General features: G+C 45.5%; 1 protein-coding gene across 3 annotated transcripts in view; it reads right to left on the bottom strand.

Moving 5' to 3' along the window:
* Positions 1-17,764, bottom strand: part of TPD52 (tumor protein D52) — a 66,489-nt gene extending 48,725 nt beyond the window's left edge. For all 3 annotated transcript variants that reach the window (XM_087825463.1, XM_087825461.1, XM_087825460.1), the window contains exon 1: positions 17,707-17,764. In XM_087825463.1, coding sequence (XP_087681589.1) covers positions 17,707-17,725 — 19 coding nt within the window. In that variant the 5' untranslated portion in view covers positions 17,726-17,764. The remainder of the gene's footprint in view (positions 1-17,706) is intronic.
* Positions 17,765-24,132: the final 6,368 nt, after the last annotated feature.

Here is a 24,132-nt window from a genome sequence, read left to right on the forward strand (position 1 = left end):
ATGCGCACACAATGCAGAGCCCACTACTCTTCCTGCAAAAACGCCTTTCAATCAGATTTGCTGGATTAACCCAGAAAGGGAGTGCCACATCTGGTCCCCTGGGGCAGGCAGGTGACTGACCCCTTCAGACGACATTCAGAACCCATTTCTTTACATGGCATTCAGAGCGCATTTTAACCAAACCCAAGGCTTTTCAAGTTTTTTAGGTCATCTCAGTGCCCTCAGCACCACATCCAAGAAATCATAACAGAAAAGCAAAAATCTAATAAAGAACTGTATCTCTTTAAAACCTAGGAAGCCCCTTGGTTGTCTGGAAAGAATTCACATTGTAATGAGTTACTCTGTGGGTCCCACACACCCCATGAGGTTCACAATGCATAACTAGCTCAGGCTAAAGAACTCCGAGAGGGGTTCGCGCTAAATCTACGAAGCCCTGGTGTTAAAATGAGCACAAATCGTTATCATTTACTAGAGTATTTTCACATCCCAGAGCAGAAGTAGGTAACGGGTACTCAGATTTCCTGATGATGGAAAGGGTTTCTTTGCTTTCAAAGCAGATGCTCCCAAGAAGTTCAAAGGGACAGCGGGGACCTTGTTTAAGCTGGGCTCATGACCAGAAGTGATGACCATGGGAGATTTCTGATGGCAGGTGGTTTTTGAGCAGTGCCACCATAAAGTCTGGACACGTTTTCAGACAATCAGGGAAAGCTGAGGTGCAGGGTCCTTTCTGCTTCTCTTCATCCAGGGCCTGGTTCAGTGCCTGGCGCACGGCAGGCACTCAAAGGGCGGGAATGAGTGGCTGGAGGGGTCCTGAGACTCTTCCTTCTCTTTCAGGAGAAGGCACCACCCCACCCCAGCCACCACTCAGACCTGAGCACCGCAAACCAGAAGAGACCAATGGAGACATCAAATCTTCTATTCAAGAAATGACAGGTTCCTTGGCATCCCAGGACAAATCCAGACTAAATCAGCATTTGCACTTATCTGACACAAAGGGGGAGAAAAAAAATTTTTTCCCCTAAAACTAAACTTAGAAGCAATGCCCATTTTCTTTTTTTTCTTTTTTAATTCTCACCCAAGGATATTCTTTCAATAGCTTTTCAAAAAGAGTGGAAGGGGGGAAGAGAGAGAGAAACATCGATGTGCAAGAGACACATCAATTGGTTGTCTCCGACGGGGGGGGGCAGAAAAGCCTACAACTGAGGCACGTGCCCTTGATCGGAATCGAATCCAGGACCCTTCAGTCCGAAGGCCGACTCTCTAACCACTGAGCCAAACTGGCTAGGGCACAATGCCCATTATTCTGAGATAATATTCTTCCCCGACTTTGGAGGGGGTAAAGAGATGTTAAAAATCTCATACTTGCCCGGTCAGCATAACTCAGGGTTCGAGCATCGACCTATGAACCAGCGGGTCACAGTTTGATTCCCAATCAGGGCACATGCCCAGGCTGTGGGCTCGATCCCCAGTACGGGGCGTGCAGGAGGCAGCCGATAATTACTCTCTCATCATTGATGTTTCTGTCTCTCCCTCTCCTTCTCCCTTCCTCTCTCTAAATTCAATTTAAAAAAAAAAAAAAAATTTTTTTTTTAATCTCATACTTATTTTTCAAATGTTGGCTTTTTGTTGGTTATTTTTAAGTTTAGCAGAACTAGGAAATGACAACCCATAATTTTAACCTTGCCAATCTGTGAGATCCTAAATATTAAGAATGGTGGCCCTAGGATGTCACGCCCACTGACCTGTGTGAATAACTCACCCAGGACTGCAGCCCTACCTAAGACCTACCGGTCTCACCTAACCCAATCACTGCAGGGACAGAACAGAAAAAGAGGAATAACCGGTTTAGGAGGTAAAGGGCACCGGGAAGGCTGCATTTGGTGATAAATATAGACTCTGATATGATGAACAACATCCAGATTGGAGAAGTCACATAATGACATAATGACTGCCATAAAAAGATACCTTTGGACTCATATCCTCTGGAAACTTCGGTGAGTGAGCCATTGTTACTGAGGGCCATTCTTATCAACCAAGTGCCCAAGAGGGGGAAAAACAGTTGAATATCACTATTTTAGAAAGTCTACAAAAAATGAAAAAAGACTGGCCAGCAGCCCAAAGCCTATTTTGGGTGGAATTTGTGAGGGGCCCAGTAAACACATTTTACAATTTTCCTAGCAACCCTGGTTTAGCCCCAGCTTAGGAGGAGATTAAATGAGTGACCTAGCACTGGGCATGAAGGTGGTGAACATAGTAAATTCGGGGTGACATTATCTAGCAGAAAAAAATGAAACAGAAAGCACACGCTCAGCAATTTCACTTCTCCACATCACCCTAGACTCACGTGCTTGCACAAAGAAGGAAGACACATTGATGCTCAGGGCAGCGTTTGTCTGTAATAGTTAAAAAATACTGTAAAGAACCAAAATGCCCATTACTAAAGCTAAATGAAGGCACACTTACACTCTGAAACACTGCACAGCAGTTAAAAAGAATGAAGCGACACTGTGTCCTTGCACACAAAGCCCTCCACAAAGAGGATGGAAACTACAGAAGACAGAGTATGACAGCACTTGCTTTTTTTTAAACACACACACACGTAGTCAATTCTATGAGTGCTCCCAAAGTGTGGTCCCTGGGCCAGCAGCACCAGCATCACCTGGGAACTTGCTCAAAATGCAAATTCTCAGGCCTCCCCAGACCTACTGAATCAGCAATGTGGGTCTAGCCATAGGTGTATGAACAGGCCTCCGGTGTCCTTGCCAGTCTGTAGACAGATGCCTAAGAAGAGGTCCAACAGGACTCGAACCAACCAGGTCTCTGAGCAACTATCTTTGTCTGTAGTTTTTACCCCCTGCCCTGCACTTTTTAGCAAGGAGAGTGTATTCATGCATTGCTCCCGTAAGTTAAAAGTAAATTTTTTTTAGATATTACAGGTGCCAGGAGGGGCATGGTTAACTCTGCCACTGTGGTGGAGGAAAAGCTGATGGAATGGGGGGATGGAGGCTCTCCCATTCCCGAAATGTTGCAGGTCACAAAAATCACGACAAACAAGCTCAGAAGGCTTTTTAATCCAGAATTTTCAACAGAAATCCAAAAATGTATATGGAACCAACCTTGAGAAAGAAGAACAAAGTCGGAGGAATCACACTACCTGATATCAAACTATACTACAAGGCTATAGTATCAAAACAGCAAGGTACAGGCGTAAAAGCAGACATATACCCTCGGGTGAAGGCCCTCCGCGTTTTTTCTTTGCGTCTGTTTGTTCTGCTTGTTGAACACTGACTTTCGTACCATCTTGCTCTGTAATTAAAAACTGACTCTACATTAGATCTGAAAAGAAATGATTCCCAGGCAATTCCTTATGAAACTAGTAAAGCCAGTTGCATTTACAAACAAACAAATAAACAAACAAAAACACACATACAGAACAATGGAATAGAATGGAGAGCCCAGAAATAAACCCATGCATATATGATCAACTAATATTTGACAAAGGAGGCAAGAACATACAATGGACTAAAGAAAATCTATTCAATAAATAGTGCTGGGAAAATTGGACAAATATATGCAGAAAAATTAGACTAGACCACCGCCTTACACCATATACAAGGATAAACTCAAAATGGATTAAAGATTTAAATGTATGACTCAAAACCATAAAACTTCTAGAAGAAAACATTGGCAGTAAAATCTCTAACATTTCTTTCAGCAATATTTTTCTGATATATCTCCTCTGGCAAGGGAAACAAAAGAAAAAATAAAGAGAGGGGACTACATCAAACTAAAAAGTCTTTGCACAGCAAAGGAAACCATCAAGAAAATGAAAAGACAAATAAAGGGTTAACATCCAAAATTTACGAAGAACTCATAGCACTCAACACCATGAAAACAAACAATCCGCCCATCCAGTGTGGCTCAGTTGGTTGAGTGTCGTCCCATGCACCAGGAGGTCACTCATTCGATTCCAGGGCAGGGCACATGCCCAGGTTGCAGGCTCAATTGATCCCCAGCAGGGAACGTATAGAAGGCAGCCAACTGATGTTTCTTTCTCATTAATGTTTCTATCTCTCTCTGCCTCTCCTTTCCTCTCTGAAATCAATAAATATATATATATTTTTTAAAAACAATCCAATTCAAAACTGGACAAAGGACCTAAATAGACATTTCTCACAAAGAAGACATACAGATGGCTAATAAACAAATGAAAAGACACTCAATGTCACTAGTCATCAGAGAAACGCAAATTAAAACCACAATAAAATATCACCTCATACCTGTCAGAATGGCTATCATCAATAAATCCACAAATGACAAGTGTTGGCGAGGGTGTGGAGAAAAGGGAGCCCTTGTGCACTATTGGTAGGAATGCAGACTGGTGAAGCCACTATGGAAAGCAGGATGGAAGTTTCTCAAAAATTTTTTTTAAATTTAATTTTTTAAAAAAGGAACTGCCTTATGACCCAGCCATTCCACTTCTGGTATATATCCAAAGAAACCCAAAACGCTAATTTGAAAGAATCTATGCACCCCTATGTTCATGGCAGCACTATTTACAATAGCTAAGATATGGAAGCAACCCAAGTGTCCATCAATAGATGAATGGATAAAAAAGCTGTGGTACATATACACAATGGAATATTATTTCGCCATAAAAAGAATGAAATCTTACCATTTGCGACAGCATGGATGGACCTAGAAGGAATTTTGCTCAATGAAATAAGTCAGACAGAAAGACAAATATTGTATCATTTCACTTATACGTAGAATCTAAAGAACATAAAATAAATGAACAAACAAACTGAAACAGACTCATAGACACAGAGAACAGACTGATGGTAGCCAGAGGGGAGGAGTTTGGGGGACTGGGTCAAAGAGGGGAAGGGGCTGAGAAGTACAGATCGGTAGTAACAGAACAGTCACAGGGGTGTGGAGTCCAGCATAGGGAATATAGTCAATACTATTCTGTAACTACGTATGGTGCCAGGTGGGTACTAGAAATGTCAGGGGAAACACTGTGTAAAGTGTATGATTGTCTAACCACTATGCTGTACACCTGGAACTAATACAAAATAATATTGAATGTAAACTGTAACTGAAAGAAAATAAAAGTAAAAAGAATTCTCAACAGAGTTCAGCTGGTCTTACTAGTGTCTCCCATGTAGAGAGTGCATGTTAATCAGCTCATAGGAAGGGCAGCTACCTACCAAAGGATCAAAAAGACAGGACAATGCAGACATTGTTCTGGAAAAGCTAAACCTTTATAAAGTCTTGTTTTTAAATATGTTTTCATTGATTTCTAGAGAGAGGAAGGGAGAGAGACAGAGATAGAAGCATTGATGAGAGAGAAACCTCACTTACTGGCCACCTCCTACAGGCCCCCTCTTGGAGATGGAGCCCACAACCCGGGCACGTGCCCTGACCAGGAGTGGAACCGTGGCCTCCTGGTTCTTGGGTCGACACTCAATCACTGAGACAAGCTGGCTGGGCATAAACCTTTATAAAGTCTTTTGTTCTGTTTTGTGGCACAACACACAACAGTGGCCAACACCGCTCCCAGCCCCCACTAACACCCTTACGTTTGCCGGGATAATGTCACAGGTGACAAGAAAGGGAGCTTTGAAATCTAAGCCACAATCTTAGTGAGGACATCTAGTCACTCCCCCGCTAAAGTCTGATCATTACCCTTCATGGCAGAGAGGCCTGGAAACACACACACACACACACACACACGCTCACACACGCTCACACACGCACACACATACACACACTGCTTTATGTCCCAATAACTTCACAGTCAGAAGCAAAACCGACCATTACTGCCAACATTTATGAAGACAAAAGAGACACACAACTGTAGTCAGGAATCCACTTTAAAATTGGGTTTATCAAAGCCTATATACCCAATAATAGGATTAGCTAGCTCTACTTAATTTCCAGTTGAGAATGGCAATAAGAGCTAACCCATTAGCCTCCATGCTACTGTTACAAGTCCTGTTCCAAACAAGGGACAAAAAGAAGTGGCATTTTATAAAGAATTATAATTTTTTCCCTTCTAAATAATTTTTTAAGTGAGAGTTTGGCTGATTTGATATCAAACATGGACGGCATCGCCCTGGATGCACCAGACAATAAACGTCAAAGCCAAGACCTAGGACAGCCTAGATAGTCTTACCTCAACTCTGCGATTAGCGATCAAGTAGAAGTTTCACTCTCTAAAAAGAACTCTTCAAGTTTCACTGAGGACAAAAGGCTGAACACAAGGGCACTCTCGGGCCTAGGGTGTGGGGACATCAGCTACTCCAGTTTCAGGCTTTCCTGTCCTGGATATTTCGAGGTCATCACAGCCCGCTTGGTCCCTGATACTAGCAAAACCCCCCGCTGGAAGTGACTGCAGGTGAAAGACACTGTGTGCGTGCATGGTGCTGAGAAAAATCACTGCTTCTTCAACCTGAAAGCCGCTCGGCTCTTCTCATCTCCCACCGCTCAGCCAATTTGTCTCTTCTTTAACAAGACCAGACTTTTAGCTGTATCCATTTAAGAAGCTTGGGCTCTGCACCCAGAGAAGACGAGCAGAGAGTGTTATTTTAGCCTCACAGAACAGAAATAAATGATTCAAAAAGATATGCCCGTACATCGAGAGTAACGGTAGTATGGAAGTTAGCGGGTTAGCTCTTATTGCCACGTCTCAGCTGAAAATTAAGTAGAGCCAGCTAATCCTATTATTGGGTAGATCGGTTTTTACCCTTTATCTCTAAAGAGAACAGACTTAAAGCTTGAGCAACAGAGCATCCGTGAAGGTGTGAGATACGTTACAAGATCATTCTATACTCAACCTATTGCACTCCATTTATTCCTAAGGGAGTTAGGAAGCAAGTTACGTTAAAAGCAAGACACCGCACTGAACTGCCTTTATGGGAATATTTGTCAGAGGAAGTCAAAGCAGTTACTGATAAGCAGCTTTCAACATAAACAAGAGCCCACGCACGACTGTTACTGGAGCGAGCAATCTGGGAAGCTACCTTTCTGGGCAATGCGCCTTCGAGACACTTTCTAGAGCTGACATTTGTCAATACCCAGGAAAAGAAGCAGACTGAACCTGCTTCTACCTCCCCCACAGGCCCCCAGCTCAGGAGCAGGTCAAGCCTGAACCTCTTGTTCCGCCCCCTACTCTGATCCCCCCACCCAGACATAGAGAGGTGACCTGGAGAGGAGGGCCACCAAGTCCTCTGGCTGCAGGAGCTAGGCTGGCCTCCCAGGGTCACTGACAAGGTCACACGGGCTGGGGCAGGTGACCTGAGGCAGTTCCGCGCCCAGACCAGGTCTGAGATGCTGCTGGGCCTACACCCTTCCTCTTCTACACACCCATCCAACACCCCTCACTCATATCCACAGCTGCGCCTGGCAACTAGCTTTCCAGAGACCTGGACAGGGCCGGGCACAAGTGGGTCTCTGGTTCCCTTTGAAGAGAGGAAACCGGATCTCCAGAAGGCCTGCCAAGGCCAATTGCCAGTCAACGCTGTGATTAAGACCCTGAATATTGACTTGACGGGGTGTGTGCCGGGAGAAGGAAAGGGCGGGGGACAAATATCAGTGAACAAAGAAAACGAGTCTGCCTTGGTTTTCACTTTTATTAGATCGAGGTTATGCTTCTATCAGTGTGTTGGTCCCTTAATTAACATGTATATTCAAAGAAAAACTGATGCTTAGACACGAAGGAGTAAATGTGGGAGATGAGAACTTAAGATTACTGAGGTCACCAGGCTTTTTACGAAAAAGAAATGTTTACAGTGGTCCCTCGGTTTTCAAATGTAATCCGTTCTAGAAGACAGTTCGAGTTCTGAAATGTTCGAAAACTGAGGGATCAGCAGCCGACAGCTAGGCCTCAGGATCTCGGCCTCAGTGGAAGCTGCATGGCATGTTCAACTTCCGAGGCATGTTCGAAAACCGAAGCGTTTCCTTTCAGGTTTAGGACGTTCATAAACCGAAATGTTCGTCAACGGAGACGTTCGAAAACCGAGGTACCACTGTATATATGTTTCTCCAAAAGAATCATGTTTAACTTATGCAAAAAAAAAAAAAAGTGATGAAGAACTGCTACAAACCATAGAAAAATACTAAATACAGTAAATACAGCTGCTTTACATGGGCCCAGTAACTGGAGGGGCTCAATGACAGCCACAGTTGCTTCCAAAAAGACAACAAAACACAAAAGTGTGGGTGCTGCTCAGGGTGCTGCCGAGAGCAAGGATCAAATAAGGCGTCCACAGCCCACAATCATGAAGCTGGAGCTAGGACCCAGGTGGCATCCATAAGTGTGGCATCATCAACAAATTCCTTCTTTCTCACACAGTGCTGGTGGAAAACAAGTAAGTGCTTCTAATTCCTCCAAGCTGAGAGGCCCCACCTGCCCCATCATATCCTCTGCTTCCCTCCCTTCACCTTCTCCAACCAAGATAAGCAGAACGGTGACACTGCAAAGGACACAATGACATTTGTCTTCTGTTTGCCACAAAGAATATGAATGTGAGGTGGTGGCGTTAATGGAAAAACGAACACGTGAAAAATTCCCCCAAAAGCACGAGGGAGACTGGTGGACGGGCATTATGGTCAGAAGTTGGGTAGTCGGCCTAGGGTCCCTGCTCTTACCTGTAGGCAAGTGTCCTGAGAGTCCCTGGGGGCCCAAGGGAAGGGGGCCCACTCAGCAGCTTCCCCTTAGCTCAGGGAGCTCCAGCACTTGCTGGGGCCAGTGTGTCAGAGTCCCAATGGCAATATGACAGGGTTCACATCCTGGCATGGCACCAGGTTAGAAAGAAAAATCACGTTTCCTCTTCATTTCCTAACACTTTTTAAAAAATATATATCTTTATTGATTTCAGAGCGAGGAAGAGAGAGAAACAGAAACATCAATGATGACAGACTGTCATTGATCGGCTACCTCCCGCACGCCCCCGACTGGGGATCAAGCCCGCAACCCGGGCATGTGCCCTGACCGGGAACAGAACTGCGATCTCCTGGATCCTAGGTGGATGCTCAAGTGCTGAGCCACGCCTGGCTGGGCTCTAAGAAGTTTTAAAAATTATATGGCCTCCAAGTGTTTCTGCTTTGCCCAGAGTTCATACAGAGACCCAAAGAGTTAAACTAATATAGTTTCTGAAAATTTCCAACTAATACTTTGAAATATTGTTCTAAGCTTTGAATCATTGCATGCACACACCACAGAGAGTGACCGAGAGCGAGAGAGCAAGAGAGAGAGAGAGAGAGAAATGCCTAAATTAGCTTTGCAATAGCAATGCAATTAATTAATAATAAATGAAAAAACTAGGAAATCCATTTTCTTACTGGGAAATATTTAAGACTAATAAGAAACATAAAATGCAGTATATTGAACGAGTCCATGAAATCCCTCAAGTAAAAGCAACAGGAACGAGAAAGCCCTTGCAGGCCCTTCGATGGCCCAAGCAGGAAAAGATAAAAAGAGAAAGAGGGAAATGGAATTAGGTGAAGAAAAGGACAGGAAGAGAGAGAGGGGCTGCGGGCAGGAGGGGGGAAAGCAAAGACGGCCGACAGAAACAGAGATGTGCAAAGAGAAACCCGATGGCAGCAGATGGAACGATGTGTGGCTGCAGGTTTACGCGTCCCTCGGATTTTAGGGAATTGTCCGTGTCTAGTGCGCTTGGAAACCTCGGTTGTGTCATCAGCGTTCACTGCTTTTCAAATGCAGATCCACAGTGGCTGTGATGAACAGGACAGCGTGGCCAGGAAACGTCCCCAGACCCTTCCGCGGGGACCCCAGGCCAGCCGAAGGGGACAGCAGTGCAGTGGGGTCCCTTCCAGGGGCTGACGAGAGGAAGCAAGCTGGGGAAGGGCCTGTGATGCTGGGAAAACAGGCCCCTAAACCTGTCATGTCCTCCTTCTCTACTCCAGGAGCAACAAGCAGCAGCAACCATTTCTAAATGAGCAGATCAGGCCACGCACGAAAGGTTTGCTTCTCTTGCAGTGAAGACCAAGGAAATAGCTGACCGACTCTCTAGTCCGGGGACTGCCGCTCGGAACGAAAATTACCTCCCAAGAGAACCTGAGTGAGAAGCCAGGACAAACACAGACACAGTCCGAGTGAGCCCCCACGACCTTACATCGGCCCTGAGAAGTCGCCGGCATGGGGGGGAAAAATCATAGCATTCCCATGGTTTGGCTCAAATGTCACCTTTCGGCTAAATTGCTGCTCTCATCACCCAGGGAAAATATAACACTTTCATTCCACTAATATTTAATAAGTTCTTACTGTCTGCAAGGCTCTTACACATTAAAGTGGATCGTTGCTTACATACTTGAGCTCCTTGAAGGTCAAAATCTAGATATGACTATTCAAACACATTTTGCACGAAAAGCATCTCGCTAAAATCAGTGACATACACTATAGGAACAGCAAACCCCGTTACTCTCCCTTGTCTCCACTTTCTTTGCTTATTTTATAGACAAACACAAATGTCAAACACAGGCAAGTAAATCACCATCGCTTAACCCAAGTGTTCCTTCCAAACACCACTTGGCTTCTGGAAAGAGAAGTCTGGCCCTCTGCGTTGCCTCCCTTTACCATCCCCCAAAGGCTCAAATCCACCAGACCTGCCCCGCCTTCTCCACACCCCCACCCCAATCCATGGGGCTCGAATTTCTCAGCATTATCCACAAAGGTCCTCTTAGCCAAGGCCTTAACTGGCTTGGCCTCTCCCCTCCCTGCCCTGAAATGTCTACATTCCACACTCTGTGACTTTGAGACTAGGTCATAAAAAGCTACACAGCTTCCCCCTGCCTTACTCTCTCCGGACTCACGCCTTGGGAGCCCTGAGCTAACATCCTGAGCCTCATGCTGTTGGGTCAACAGCACGGTCTCTGGCGAAAAAACAACACTCAACACAGCCATCAGCAAACAGAGCCAGGCTGTTTGGGTTGGAGACCATGCGGGAGAGACAGGTGCCTGAGCTCCAGCTGTCCGCGTCTTGTCTTCCCAGTACAACTGGCCCTCGCATGGTTCTTTGGACGATTCCAGCCTCAGGCTTCAAGTGGTCCCAACTGATGCTGAGTGAAGCAGAGATAAGCTGTCCCCACCGAGCCCTGCCACGTTACAGATCAGTGACCATAATCCATGCTGCTGTTTTAAACCACGAGGTTTTGGGGCGGATGTTATGCAGCTCCAGATAACTGGGCCTCAAATGTGACAGACCCTAGACTAAGTGCAAAACCTCCCTCCTGCACCTGGCTCTTCTTTTCCTAGATTCTATTCCAGATCCAATCTGAAAGCCTTTCTTTATCATCCTTTGTCCTTAGAGCCCCATCCCAGATCTGACCCCTCAATTCCCTTCTTTGCCCTTTTTTCTCTTACAAAGGTTTCCCACTTAGCCTTCAAGTCCAAGTTCAAAGATAACCCACTTTCAGAATTCTTTTCTGAGGACCCAGCCTAGCTGCTCACTTCCTCCTCAGTCATGTCACAGGGCTTTACGGCACCCGCTTCACTGTAGTGGTCTCACTGTATGCTGGTACTGGTCTCCAAAGAAATGAAGTGTTTAATTTGAAATTGGAACCACTGAGTTAGCATTTTACAGAAATAGCTAATCTTCAGTTTCACAATCAGTATGTACTGAGTACCAGTGTTAGTTATAGATCTTTTGCTTAATATCCACAAATATGCGAGGTATTATCAGCCTCAAAGAGGTTTAGTGACTTATCCAATATCTCATAACTGAAAATGATTAAGCTGAATTCTCCATACAGACAAAACTTCAAGTTCAGCATTCTTTGCCCTAAACATTGATAACTAGCTCAGATCCATAAGGACAGACACATGGCCACTTTCTGGTGTGGACACACTCCCCACTGCCCCCTTCCCACGGCACTACGATAGCCTGACGCTCTTCTGAACAATACCTTTTAAAAGAAAAGGGAGACTGTATATATCTCTTCCAGACACCTCACACTTATTATCAAAATAAACTCCAGATGAATGTAAGGTTTACATGTGAAAAACAGAACCATGAAAACATAGATGCAAAGTGAAGATGGCATTTCTAAGAATGAGTGAAAAGCTAGAAGCTAAAGATAAAAATCCATCAATTAGTATTTCTGCTTGGAGGAAAAAAAAAGTATAAGGTCAAAAAAGGAACAACAAACTAGGAAAAATATATTAGTAACTCCTATCATGGACAGAGGGCCACATCTACAAATCAAGAAGAAAAACACTAATAACACTATAGTAAAATTGGGCAAGTATATGAAAGAAACAGACATTTCACAGAAAATGAAATACAGATCTTAAGCCTATCAAACAAAATACAACTACTTTCATATTAAGAAAAATACATAATTAAACATATACTGAGAAACCCCTGCTCCCCTATGAGATAAGCAAAGATGACACAGTGTGAAACACCCTGGCGGATGGCGGAGGAAGCAGCTGCTGGCACATGGCTGGTGGGGTATAACTGGCACCACTTCTACCGAGCAGGATTTCACACTGTCAAACTGAACAGCCGCATTCCTCTAAGGATTCTTCCTACAGACATACTGGCACATTTATGGAATGGCTTGGGTACTAATTTATTTGCCGCAGCTTTGTTTTAAGAGCCAAGTTATTAGGGGAGACTGAAATGTCCATCAGTAGGGAACCAGTTCAATACTACCCATTAGGTATACAACGTGGGGGCACAAAAAACAACTTTCCTCCCACCTGCCAAGTTCTTCTAGCCGGGCTGATCATCAAATTCACACAAGACAAATAAACAAGAGAAAATGTCCAAAGTTTATTACAGATGTACATGCAGAGGGTGCCATAAAAATGAGATCCAAAGACGCCGCGTTGGGCATTTGAGGTTTATATGCCATTTTGGACAAAGGAATGGCGCAGGGGTCTGAAATTCAAAAGGAAGCAGGTAACTTACAGGTAGGCAAGAAAGGATGACCATGTGATAAGCAAATTTTGGCTGAGCCACCCAGAAACAATGGGACTCAGAAGGAAGTTCAACCAACAGGCTCTGCTGGATTTCTCCCCAACTGCCATTCAGTTCATGTTATGATGCGAGGTGATGCTCCTTCCTTTAAGCAGGTTTTTCTACCTGATTCCTCTAGGCAGGTAATGGAGGAGAAGGTCTTTGTTTCTTAATAACCAGCTTAAAATCAATGGACCAAAAAGCATATCTGAGGGTGGCAAAACTTTGGTCCCCCTCAATAATATGGTACATCTACAAATACACACCTACAAATAGTCATCAAAATGGAGCCGCTCTACATGTCAAATAACCTCTAAAGCATACACTTTCAATAAGTGAATCTATGCCACCCTATATAATATAGCCATACAAACATAAATAGAAGTATCTAAATAAAAGTGTATGTGTAACTACGTACACAGACTCTCTCTGGATGGAGAGAGAAGACACTGGTAACAATGGTGGCACTGCCACCCAAGGGACATAGTCCCAGAGACAGGAATGGCAGGGAGGTTTACATTTTGCAACCTTTCAGTCATTTTGAATTTTGTGTCATGTGCATTAATTACCTGGTCACACTAGTCAAAATGATGCTGGAGAAGTGTTTTAAAAATATAATGAGTTTTCTTAAAGGAAAGTAATAAAATGAAATATTCAAAAGAGATTATTTTGTGATTTGTTGAGAAGTTTAGATAGATGGATAGCTATAAACCAATATGCTCATAGTGGTTTTTCAGAGGAGGATTACAGGTGATTTTATTTTCTTTTTCTGCACCTATATTTTCTGATTTCTCTGAAACAAACGCTTCTCAGCTACCAAAAAAGTACTTCTAATTCAAACAGTTTTTGACTTCCACTAAACATTAAATCCCTTGGACATCTGCTAATAAAAATACACTGCTAAGGTTATGGTTTCTGTACAGCTGGTACCCACCCAGTTTCAATAAAATTTGGGAGAGTCTCGGGAGGGAGATTCTACAGCAGTCAACAATTAAAACGTAAGTAATGAACCCCAAAAGGAAAATAAAACAATCTTAGCCTACAACGAGAGGATCAGTAGCACAGAAGGTCAGGGGACTGGGAGTTCTTTTATGCTCTGAACTGGGAGGGTATGTGTTTAGATTGTGTGCACGGGTCTGCTCTGCTCTGAGATCTCGCTAACACTCACCACCACCCCTACCACTCAGCTTTCCCCCCGGGACCAAGCGGGCTTCGACACAAAAATAAATGCAGGAAGTGAGTGTGAGCTGACAAAGGCACCGGGGCCATATGGAAAGCGAGCCCTGACCAAAGAAACCAAGAACCTGGGTGGGTCACACCTGAAGATTTGTGAGCAGACCTTCAAATTGTGATCCAGTCATCTCCACATGTGTTTTAATTTTGCATAACTGGCATCTCCCATTTTTATCTCTCAGGCATAATTACAATGCTGAAATCGCAGTGACATATCACTGTGTCACTGTTTTCTCTCAGCCTTCCCCTCCCCCCATCTCTTTCGGCCTTCCTTCTCACCCTTAAAAAAGAGTGTGTGTGATTCAAACACAGATAAAATGCTTAGTGGCTAGTTGACTATCACTTCCATATAATGGTACTAAACTGGAGTTTATTACTAACATAAGAAAGTAGTGAGTATAAATATTTATTCAGCCCCATAAAAGGCAGTCGGGAGGTTTTTTTACACAATGTGTGAGCTAGTTGGCACGGAGCAGGAAATACCACACACATTAGACGTGCTGTGCGGGGCTTAATGTTGAAATTCCTGACAGGCACCAGCAGGCTAAGGTATATTTTAAATAACTGACGTTGACTGAGCTTTCAATATAAGCAGAGTATTTTATACAAAATCCTGGTACAGAGGAAGGTGACAAGCTATTAGAATCTGAATCTGACACTGAAAAGGTTTAGAATGTGCCACTGAAATCACAAAGAAAACTGTTCAGTTCCAAACTCTATAGCTCTGTGAAATAATACCAGTAGCAAAAGACGCATGTTGACAGCTTCATAGAGGAAGGAAGGTATAAGGAGACATTTCCAACAGAGAAATGCATTTAAGATATGAGGTAGGACGTTTAATTTTGCATCTAGAGGTGGTTGTTTTTTTAAGAGACAAATGCAAGAAAGTCCACGCATATTGAAAAAAAAAAAAAGTTACACAAACCCTAAAGTGTTCTGATTTGGTTTTTAAAACTCCACAAAAAAAAAATTACAATTCAAGAGCTAAGCTGAGAGCTTTACAAGCCTTGTTTCGGGCGACATCATTGGCTAGTGACCCCATTGCAGGTTTACAGTCCCAGGTTCCTCCCCCGCATTAGGCCAGGCGTCTCCCTGAGTCACTGAAGACTAAGCCATCCACCCTACTAGGTCAAAGGCCTCACACCAACTTACCCCCCAAGCCCAGCACAGCCTCATCAGCAACTTTCTCCGCCTAACCACACAGTTCTGCTTCCTTTAAAATTACAGAGGGAAAAAGAGCAGGAGACAGGAGGAAGTGGGAAGTGAGAGTCCATCGTGGAGGGTCATCAGCAATCCCGACAGCTGGAAAGGGCTCCTGAGCATTTCCCCTCCCATCAAAGGCAGTCCACAGCACCTACTGTGTGCCCTGGGGACATAAAGATGAAAAGGCAAAAGAGACAGGCTGATGGGACCAGAAGTATATGGCAAGGTCACGAGGTTGTCACCGAGCACAGCTGCGCAGGGAACCCGCTGACATCCCAAGACAGGTGACTCACCTGTCATTCTGAGGCCAGTCTCCATGCTCTCCACTCGAGAGGATGGATCTGCCTTGCCCTCAAGGAATAATAATTAATAACAAGGACTAACCTGACTGACTAATATCTTGACCAGAGATAACATCTGAAAATTAGAGACAGAGCCCTAGCTGGCTTGGCTCAATGGCTAGAGCGTCGGCCCGCAGACTGAAGGATCCCAGGTTTGAGTCCGGCCAAGGGCACGCACCTCCATTGCAGGCTTGATCCCTGACCCCAGTCGGGGTGCATGTGGGAAGTAACCAATCAATATGTCTCTCTCACATCAATGTCTCTCTCTCTCTCTCTCCCCCTTCCATTCTCTCTGAAAAGCAATGGAAAAAATATCCTCAGGTGAAGATTAAAAAAAAATAATAATCACTATAAGATTGTTGTGAGGATTATATAAAGTAATCCAATAAAAAAGAGAAAGAAAAGTAGAGACAAAAAAAGAATCCTGTTATAAGCCAAAGAACTGATAAAATATATCTTAGACACACACACACACACACACACACAGAGACTAGTCCTACAAAAACCACACGAAGTGTAGCAGCCAGTTGGAATACTGCAGTGGTGCTAACAACTGCTCCTTACCAGCCAAGCTAGAATACAAAATGGAATAAAATTAGTCCCTCCACTCACTGAAGTCAGACACAGTTACTGACAAGTACCAAAGAGTCATTCTCAAAACATCATTGTGTTAAATATGACAGTGGAAGACATGTACAAATGTGCATGTTCACGTTTGACACCCCAATTGTCTCCATGAAAAATTAGAGCAGTGCTGGCTTACAGGGTGGCCCCTGGCCTTCGCCCAACAATACATATAAGATCTGTGATGAGCTTTCTGACTCAAACATTTGCATGTCTACTATGTACAAATCACCATGTTACCCAACCGTAGACTATGCTTCTCACCTCAAGAAGCTTAAAATATAGACAACATGGGGGAGGGGTGTATATATATGTAACGTATTACATATGCATATATGTTAAATACATATTACATATTGTAAGCGCTCATATGTTAAGTGTGAGACTAATTTGAGTGGTGGGGAGAAAGCAAAGGTTGGAAGGTTCCGAAGAAGCTATCTTACAACTTCTCAAAAGTAACATACAAAATTGTATAAATGGAATATGGTTTTATTTACATAAAAACACAGACGCATGAGGGAAAAGACTGGAGGGTAATAAGCAAAACATGAAAACTGTCGTGTTGGGACTCAAAACAGCAGTCATTCCTTCCCCAACTTTCTAAAATTGACCAGATTGTTCCCTTTTGTATATTTTAGCATTTATGTAGCCTTTTTAAAGAGGGCTGTGCATCTGCCACAGTCACTGGGTTATTACCAGCAAAGATCTCTCGGATGTAGCAACACTGAAATCTGAAAGCCCTGCCCTGCGACGCCACATCTCCTAAACAATGATTCCATTCAAGGCGCCCGCACTTGGCATCCTGCGCTCAGGACCATGTGCGCCCTGAGCCGTAGTAATTAGACTCAGGGTTTTGTGCGGTGGGGTTGAACCTTGACGGTGAAAGAAGACCCTTCCTCTAGAAAAGCTTCCCCCCCAATAAATCCACAGACACCACTCCACAGCTGGGGACACCTGGCGCGTTAAATATGTGCGTCTAAACCATCGCCATGAGATCCAACGCCACCAAAACCCCCTGTTAACTAGGAGAGGAAGGAGAGTGGTCACGTTCCTAGCTTGGGGGCCAAGCGACCCGGTCCCCGGTGCCTCAGTTTCCATCAGTCACAAGAGCCAGCCGCGCGGCGCTCGCTCCGCGCGCCTTCCACCCGAAGCGGGTCGCGATCGCCGCCTCCCAGACCCTTCCCCGCCCTGGGCCCCTCGGGCGGCCGGCGCCCTGCTGCCGGCCCGGCCACACCGGGGAGCGCGACCGGACCCCGGAGCCGCCCGCGCGCTGCGCGCACCTGCCCCGCCGCGCCCGGCCGCCGGCCCCGCGCCCTCACCTGGGTCGCCGCGCTCCATGTCGCCGCCGCCGCGCGTCCCCGCCGCGCTCGCGCCGCGGCTCCTCCTCGCCTCCGAGGCCACTCCCGCCGAGTCCCCGCCCCGCAGGCGTCGGGCGCCACCCAACCACCTGACCGCCGGCCGGTGCTGCGCCACGTAGCCGGGCGGGGCCGGCGGGGCCTGGGCACCCGCCACGGGGGCTGCTTGGGGAGCTGGGTGCCTTTTGCGTCCCACCCTCAAGTTATTTCTCCAGCAAGTTTCCTCCGAGGCATCCGCGATGCCCTTTCCCTGCCTGCTGGGCACCTGGCCGCAGGTGCCACCGAGTAGGCCGCGCGGGAAGCAGCTTTGGAAAGGCCGCGTCCCCCTACCTTCTCCGGGTCCTCCTCCCACCGACACCACCCGAGCCCGGCTTCAGCAGGTCCCAACAGGCAGAAATGACACCGAATTTCGAAATGTTATATACCACCGTCTTTTCACACAGAGCGCGCCTTTTGCGGCGACAAGTTGGGAAGATTTTCCTGTAATAAGAACTGTCTTGAGTGCAGGATCAAAGACAACACTCTGAAATGAATTCAATTAACCGACGGGCAGCATTATCAGCGGAGATCTGTTGAAAATCCACTTTGAGGCTTCGCGGCCATTGACCGAGTGGACAGCTTGAAGTGCCTGGAGCAGGACTTATCATTATTAGCATTCGCACTGTTTTCCAGTGTGTTTTGTGGTTACTCATTTTCCATGAAGTCACTTTGGTTCTGTCATTCTAAGGTGGCACCTCAGTTTCACAAGCCTGCTGAGTCCCAGTGATGCAATTTCTTCCTGTTACCTGAAGACTCCGCCTTGGCCTTGACCGGCAGCTGGCAGCGAGGCACAGTCCTCCAGGTACACTAGGCTCTTACCAACGTGTTTTTCGTTGTCACACTCGGCTGAAGACTCCGTGCTGCTGCACCGTGCAAACACAAGAGACCTCCCCTCTGGATCCCTGCTGTGCCCATTGCACCTGCCTCCTGCCTGGTGCCACTCAGGCCTGGCACTCACTTCCAGGCCAGCCAGCTATAGCCAGAGACCTTACTAGGTTATAGCCTCGTAACTTATAAGCTCCAGCGGGTCAAGGATCATTTTGGCCATGTTTTCATTTCTTTTATTATACCATGCATTGAAAAATATTGTAAGTTTAGCTTTCAGGTTTGCATTTTATTTTTTTTATTTTTTAAAATATATTTTTCTTGATTTCAGAGAGAGGAAGGGAGAGGGAGAGAGAGAAACATCAATGATGAGAGAGAGCCATTGATCTGCTGCTTCCTGCACGCCCCCTGCTGGGATCTAGCCCACAAACCAGGTAGCCTGGAATCAAACCGTGATCTCCTGGATCATAGGTCGATGCTCAAACGCTAAGCCACACTGGCTGGGCTCAGGTTTGCATTTTAAAACGAGGTATATTGTATCTGCTAACAATTCAGTGTTTGTAACCAAGATGTGCAATAATATGCTTTTTAAAACTTATTTTTTTAAGTGTAATGGTAAGGTAAATTTTGGCATTGGCAGGAAATTCCATTATGTAAAAAAATTTTAACTAGCTGCTGCTCGTATTTACCATATAGAGATAACATCTGGAGAAACGATATCTCAACCTATGGTCTAACTTGTGGGCAAGTAAATAGCACTAACTGTTGGTTAGAAATATTATTGATTCTATCTATATCTATTTAACGTGCTATGTAGTGATGGGATTGACTGTTTATGCATGTTAGAAGGGAAAATGCCTGGTTTTTTAAAGAATGCACATGCTTGTTCCCACCTGTGGCAGAGAGAGCTAACAGGGTACCCAATATTGTGCCTTCCCATTGTCCTTCCTAAGAGAACCCAGACGTTGTTTGGGGGAGCAGTGTCCAGTTGAAACTGGCCACTTCAGTCTCCCTTGCAGCTGGGGTTGGCTCTCTCACATGTTAATGGCCAGTGTGATGTGAGCAAAGTTGGCTAGTCAGAACCTCCAGGAAATCATTTAAGAAGAAGACAGAGTTGGTAATATTATTTTGCCCTTCACCTTTCTCCTTCCTGTCTGGAAGGGCAGTGGCCACCTTGTAGCAGAGGAAGAAAGCAAAGCCTAGGATGGCAGAGGAGACAGGCAGAAAGAAGCATCAGGAGGCTCAGCGGTTGAGCGTCGACCTAGGATCCAGGCGATCGGGGTTCGATTCCCGGTCAGGGCACATGCCCGGGTTGCGGGCTCAATTCCCACTTGGGGGCGTGCAGGAGGCGGCCGATCGGTGACTCCTCATTGATGTTTGTCTCTCTTTCTCCCTCTTCTTCCCTCTCTCTGAAATCAATAAAGATTTTTTTTTTTTTAAATCCCTTCTTGTCATGTACCAACACAGGTGTGTTCATACAGTCCTGAGCCTTAGGTAAATATCAACTTATTTTTTCTATGAGGTTAAATAAGCACTGTCCACACCATAAAGAGCCCAATACAGGATATTTCCACAAAAGCCTGCTTTTCTCTTGTGTCTTCCCTCTATTTCATTTTTTCCCCTGATGAACAGAAGCCGCACATACAACCCAGGCTGTGTTCCTTCTGAAATGATCAGGCCTGGCGTCCGCTCACCGGGGAGCCTCTGGAGAATGGCCAGAGCTTACGCAGGGCACCTGGTGCACAGGGCTGAACCAGCCTTCCAGAGGCTCGGGACGTGAGAAAGACACTAGATTCACTTTGTCGTGTATTCTTGTTGTTCATGAATTCTTTTTTCAGTTTCTTTTTTCCAAGACCCATTTGTTGGTGAAATGTCTACATGGAAATTTCCCCCAAAGGAGATGAATTGAGACAAATGAAAATATTCAGGGAGCTAGAAAGACATGGAAGCTGTTCGTTGTAAGTGGAAACTTCTGCACTCTGCTCTCACTGGACCCCCACCCCACCCCTACAGCAAGCAGAAAACACACAGAATGTGCCCGGCTGGAGTGGCTCAGTTGGTTAAGCATCATCCTGTGCTTTAGGTAAATATTAACTTTGTTTTTTCTATCTCTAAACATGTCCTCAGATGAGAATAAAAATAAAAAGAACTCCCTTCATTTAAACAAAACAAAACACACAGAATGTGAGATGGTGGGGGCTCTTGGCAGGCCCACCCCAGATATTCAAACACAGGCCTGGCTTTTCCGTCTAGTGCTGTCCTTGCACCTCGGGCTCTGCATGACATCTGTAGGGCCTGGCATGCTCCTGTGCATGAGCACCTTAGCCACATACCCCATCTCTAGCCACCCTTTCCCATCAGCCACCCCTTGGCCATACCTCAGCCCAGGGTTGCACTCAAACACTCTGTCCTGGGAAAAAGGCCAAACAGAGTTCCAGAAAACAGATCCAGGGCAATTTAGGAGGGAGATTGGGAGTTAGTTGCAGGCACCCAGTACACGGTATAAAGAAGGTGTAGGAATGGGTGGGTGCATCCATTTGGCCCCAAGGACTCCTCACCCAGAGGAGAGGAGCAGGTGGGCAGTCTCTAAAACTTGGGGCCCAGTCCAAGGGCACCCAGGAGCCGGGGCCTAGGGTTGCCAGATAAGATACAGGACACCCAGTTCAATTTTAATTTTAGATGAACAACAAATAATTTTCTAGTGTAAGTGTAGCTTCTGTAATATTTGCAACATACAAATTGTTAATGGGTCCCTGGTATTTTTATTTGCTGACTGGCGATCCTATTGGGCAGCTCCGGCTGGCTGATTAGTCAAACAACTAAGGGCACATGATATCACAATTTTGAAAAAGTTATCCTAATCCAGCATTAGGAGACCCAAGAAATCAAAAGCAAGTTTTGGAGAAATACTGATTTAATGTCAGGTAGTTAACATTTAATTGCTAACAAAAATATTACAGCCTTGCACTCTCTCGGCTATGAAGACTGTGAATGTGAAATAAACAACTTGAAAAGTGTGTAAAGTGGGTATCGGCAGGAAAGCGCCCTTCATACTAATGGCAGTTAGCTGCGTGGATCCCTAAGCGTTCGCAGGAAGCATCTCACAGTATTGATTTTGTTAAGAAAGCTGTAGGCACTTAATCTTCCTTGACTTTTTTAAGCCACTTTGAATTCTGTGTTCATCAGATTACATCATGGGAGCTGAATAAGTCTGAGGAAGATGCTAAATGCTGTGAAATCTCTTAACAAGCCACATTTCCTGAAGGCAGCCCTTGATGTGACATAACTTCAAAGTTTCTTTAATGAAATAAGTGTGTTCTTGCTCCAGGGAGGATATGATTTTAAGAAATGTGTAGTCCCGGCCGGGTGGCTCAGTTTTTGGATGGTCCTCCCAGGCACCAAAGGGTTGCAGATTCAATTCCTGGTCAGGGCACATAACTAGGTTGTGGGTTTGATTCCCAGTCGGGGCGCGTACTGGAAGCAACCAGTGGATGTTTCTCTCTCACATCAATGTTTCTCCCTCTCTCTTTTCCTCTCTCTCTAAAATCAATTTTTTTAAAACATATCCTCAGGTAAGGATTTTTTAAAAAAGAAATGTTTAACTCTGCAGAAGGGAATGAGAAAAGTAGAATAACATGTCTTCCCTGTGCAAAATGTTTTGGTCATTGTTACAGTTGGATTCCCTGAGAAATGATCTGTGAGCTGGATGGAGGTTTGTGAGCAGGAAGCTTATTGGGGATCATACCTGTGGGGAGGGAAGCAAGCAAGATTGAGCTGGGCAGAGTGACCTTTGGTGCAGTCACAACAAAGGACTCACCCCACCCCTCCAGGAGCTCCAGAGCTGATATGTCCCTTAGGAGTTGTTCCAAATAGAAGCAAGGGGTCCTGCCTTTATACCCTGGGCCGACCCATCCGAAGAAGGAGGCTGCCCTCAGGACATAATCTTGGGCAAGGTGCTTTCTATGGGTGGAGGCAAGTCTCCAAGAGGAACACTGGCAGCCATCAGCTGCTGACAGCTCAGGCCTTGAGGACTGAGTGGATGGTGCCACTTAGCATCCTCTCAATCACATTCTATAAACTTCTTGGGCTTTTCTACCTATATTATAAATTATTACTATGTAGCAGAGTAGAACTAAGAAGTGTCTAGCAAGGAAACAAAAACTAAACCTACTTTCCAATGAAAATGGAGTTTCAGAAAAAATGTTTCACTGCCCAGGTCCAGGCCCAGGCCTTTGGCCCAGAACCTTCTTCAAAGGACCAAAAACTTACTTCTGATGACATTGTAACTCCAAAGAAACCCACTGGTGATGTATTTTAAGCCTAGGTGGGGGGGGGGGGGGAGAAGGGAGGAAGGAAGGAAGGGAGGGAGGAAGGGAGGGAGGGAGGGAGGGAGGGAGGGAGGGAGGGAGGGAGGGAGGGAAGGAGGGAGGGAGGGAGGGAGGGAGGGAGCCATTTCATGGATCTGTTCTAAAGCCAGAGATACACAATAGGGTAAGTGCCCTTCCTCCACAAATGTACCAAAATTAAAATGATGGATCATTGAAGAGACTCTCTCCTTCCCTCACTTATCTTCTCTCTGGCTTCCTCCCCAGGGAAAACTCGAGAAGCAGAGGCTTCTGAAGTGAACCATTAGATGCGGATGTGAAACCACCTGCCAGAGAGCTACTACCCCTGACACAGGAGAGAAAAACACTCTCTTCAGCCTCCACTAATAAACCGTCCGAGGGTTCCCGCTAGCCAAGAGGCTCCTGAGTCCACTGGCTGGCCTGTAGGTGAACTGTCTGAAAAATACTTCCTGTGGTTCTCAATATTTTCTTGAGCCACATTAGCCTGGCCATCAGTACCCTTGGTTACAAGTGATAGAAGCCCAATTCAAGCTAAAGAAAATAAAAGGGCTTGGCCAGTGCAATTCAGTGGTTGAGCGCCCACCCATGAACCAAGAGGTCTTCGGTTCGATTCCGGGTCAGGCACATGCCCAGGTTTGGGGCTCGATCCCCAGCAGGGGGCGTGCAAGAGACAGCTGATCAATGACTCTCATCATTGATGTTTCTATCTCTCCCTCTTCCTTCCTCTCTCTGAAATCAATAAAACATTAAAAAAAGAAAGGGGGGGGAGGAAAGGGGCGCAGGAATTACTGGTTCACATAACTGCAAATAACAAATGGGAAGTAGGATTCAGGGTAACAGGCTAGATTAAGCTAATGGGGTTTGGGCATGGTTCAAGGTAGGGAAAGGAGCTAATGGGGTCCTCTGAGTGGGGCCCTATGCTGTGCTTGTTTTCCACGGGTGATGTCTAACTGGTATTGATGTTTCACATGCTGTGTCTTTTCCGGGTTCTGTGTTCAGTGACCTCGTGTTGGCACCTTGCAGCTGGCCACACTGAGAATATTTACACCGTGGAAATTAGCAAACACTACAAGTCGAAGCCCCCCCCCCCCGCAGCTAGTTGTTATCAGCTTGCCACAGACCGCAGTGTAGCTGATAAGCAGTGGGACAGGTTCCTCCATCTAGTTCCTTTGGTGAGATG

This window comes from Miniopterus natalensis, chromosome 16 (genome assembly GCF_054644295.1).
Source record: "Miniopterus natalensis isolate mMinNat1 chromosome 16, mMinNat1.hap1, whole genome shotgun sequence".
NCBI lineage: Eukaryota > Metazoa > Chordata > Mammalia > Chiroptera > Miniopteridae > Miniopterus > Miniopterus natalensis.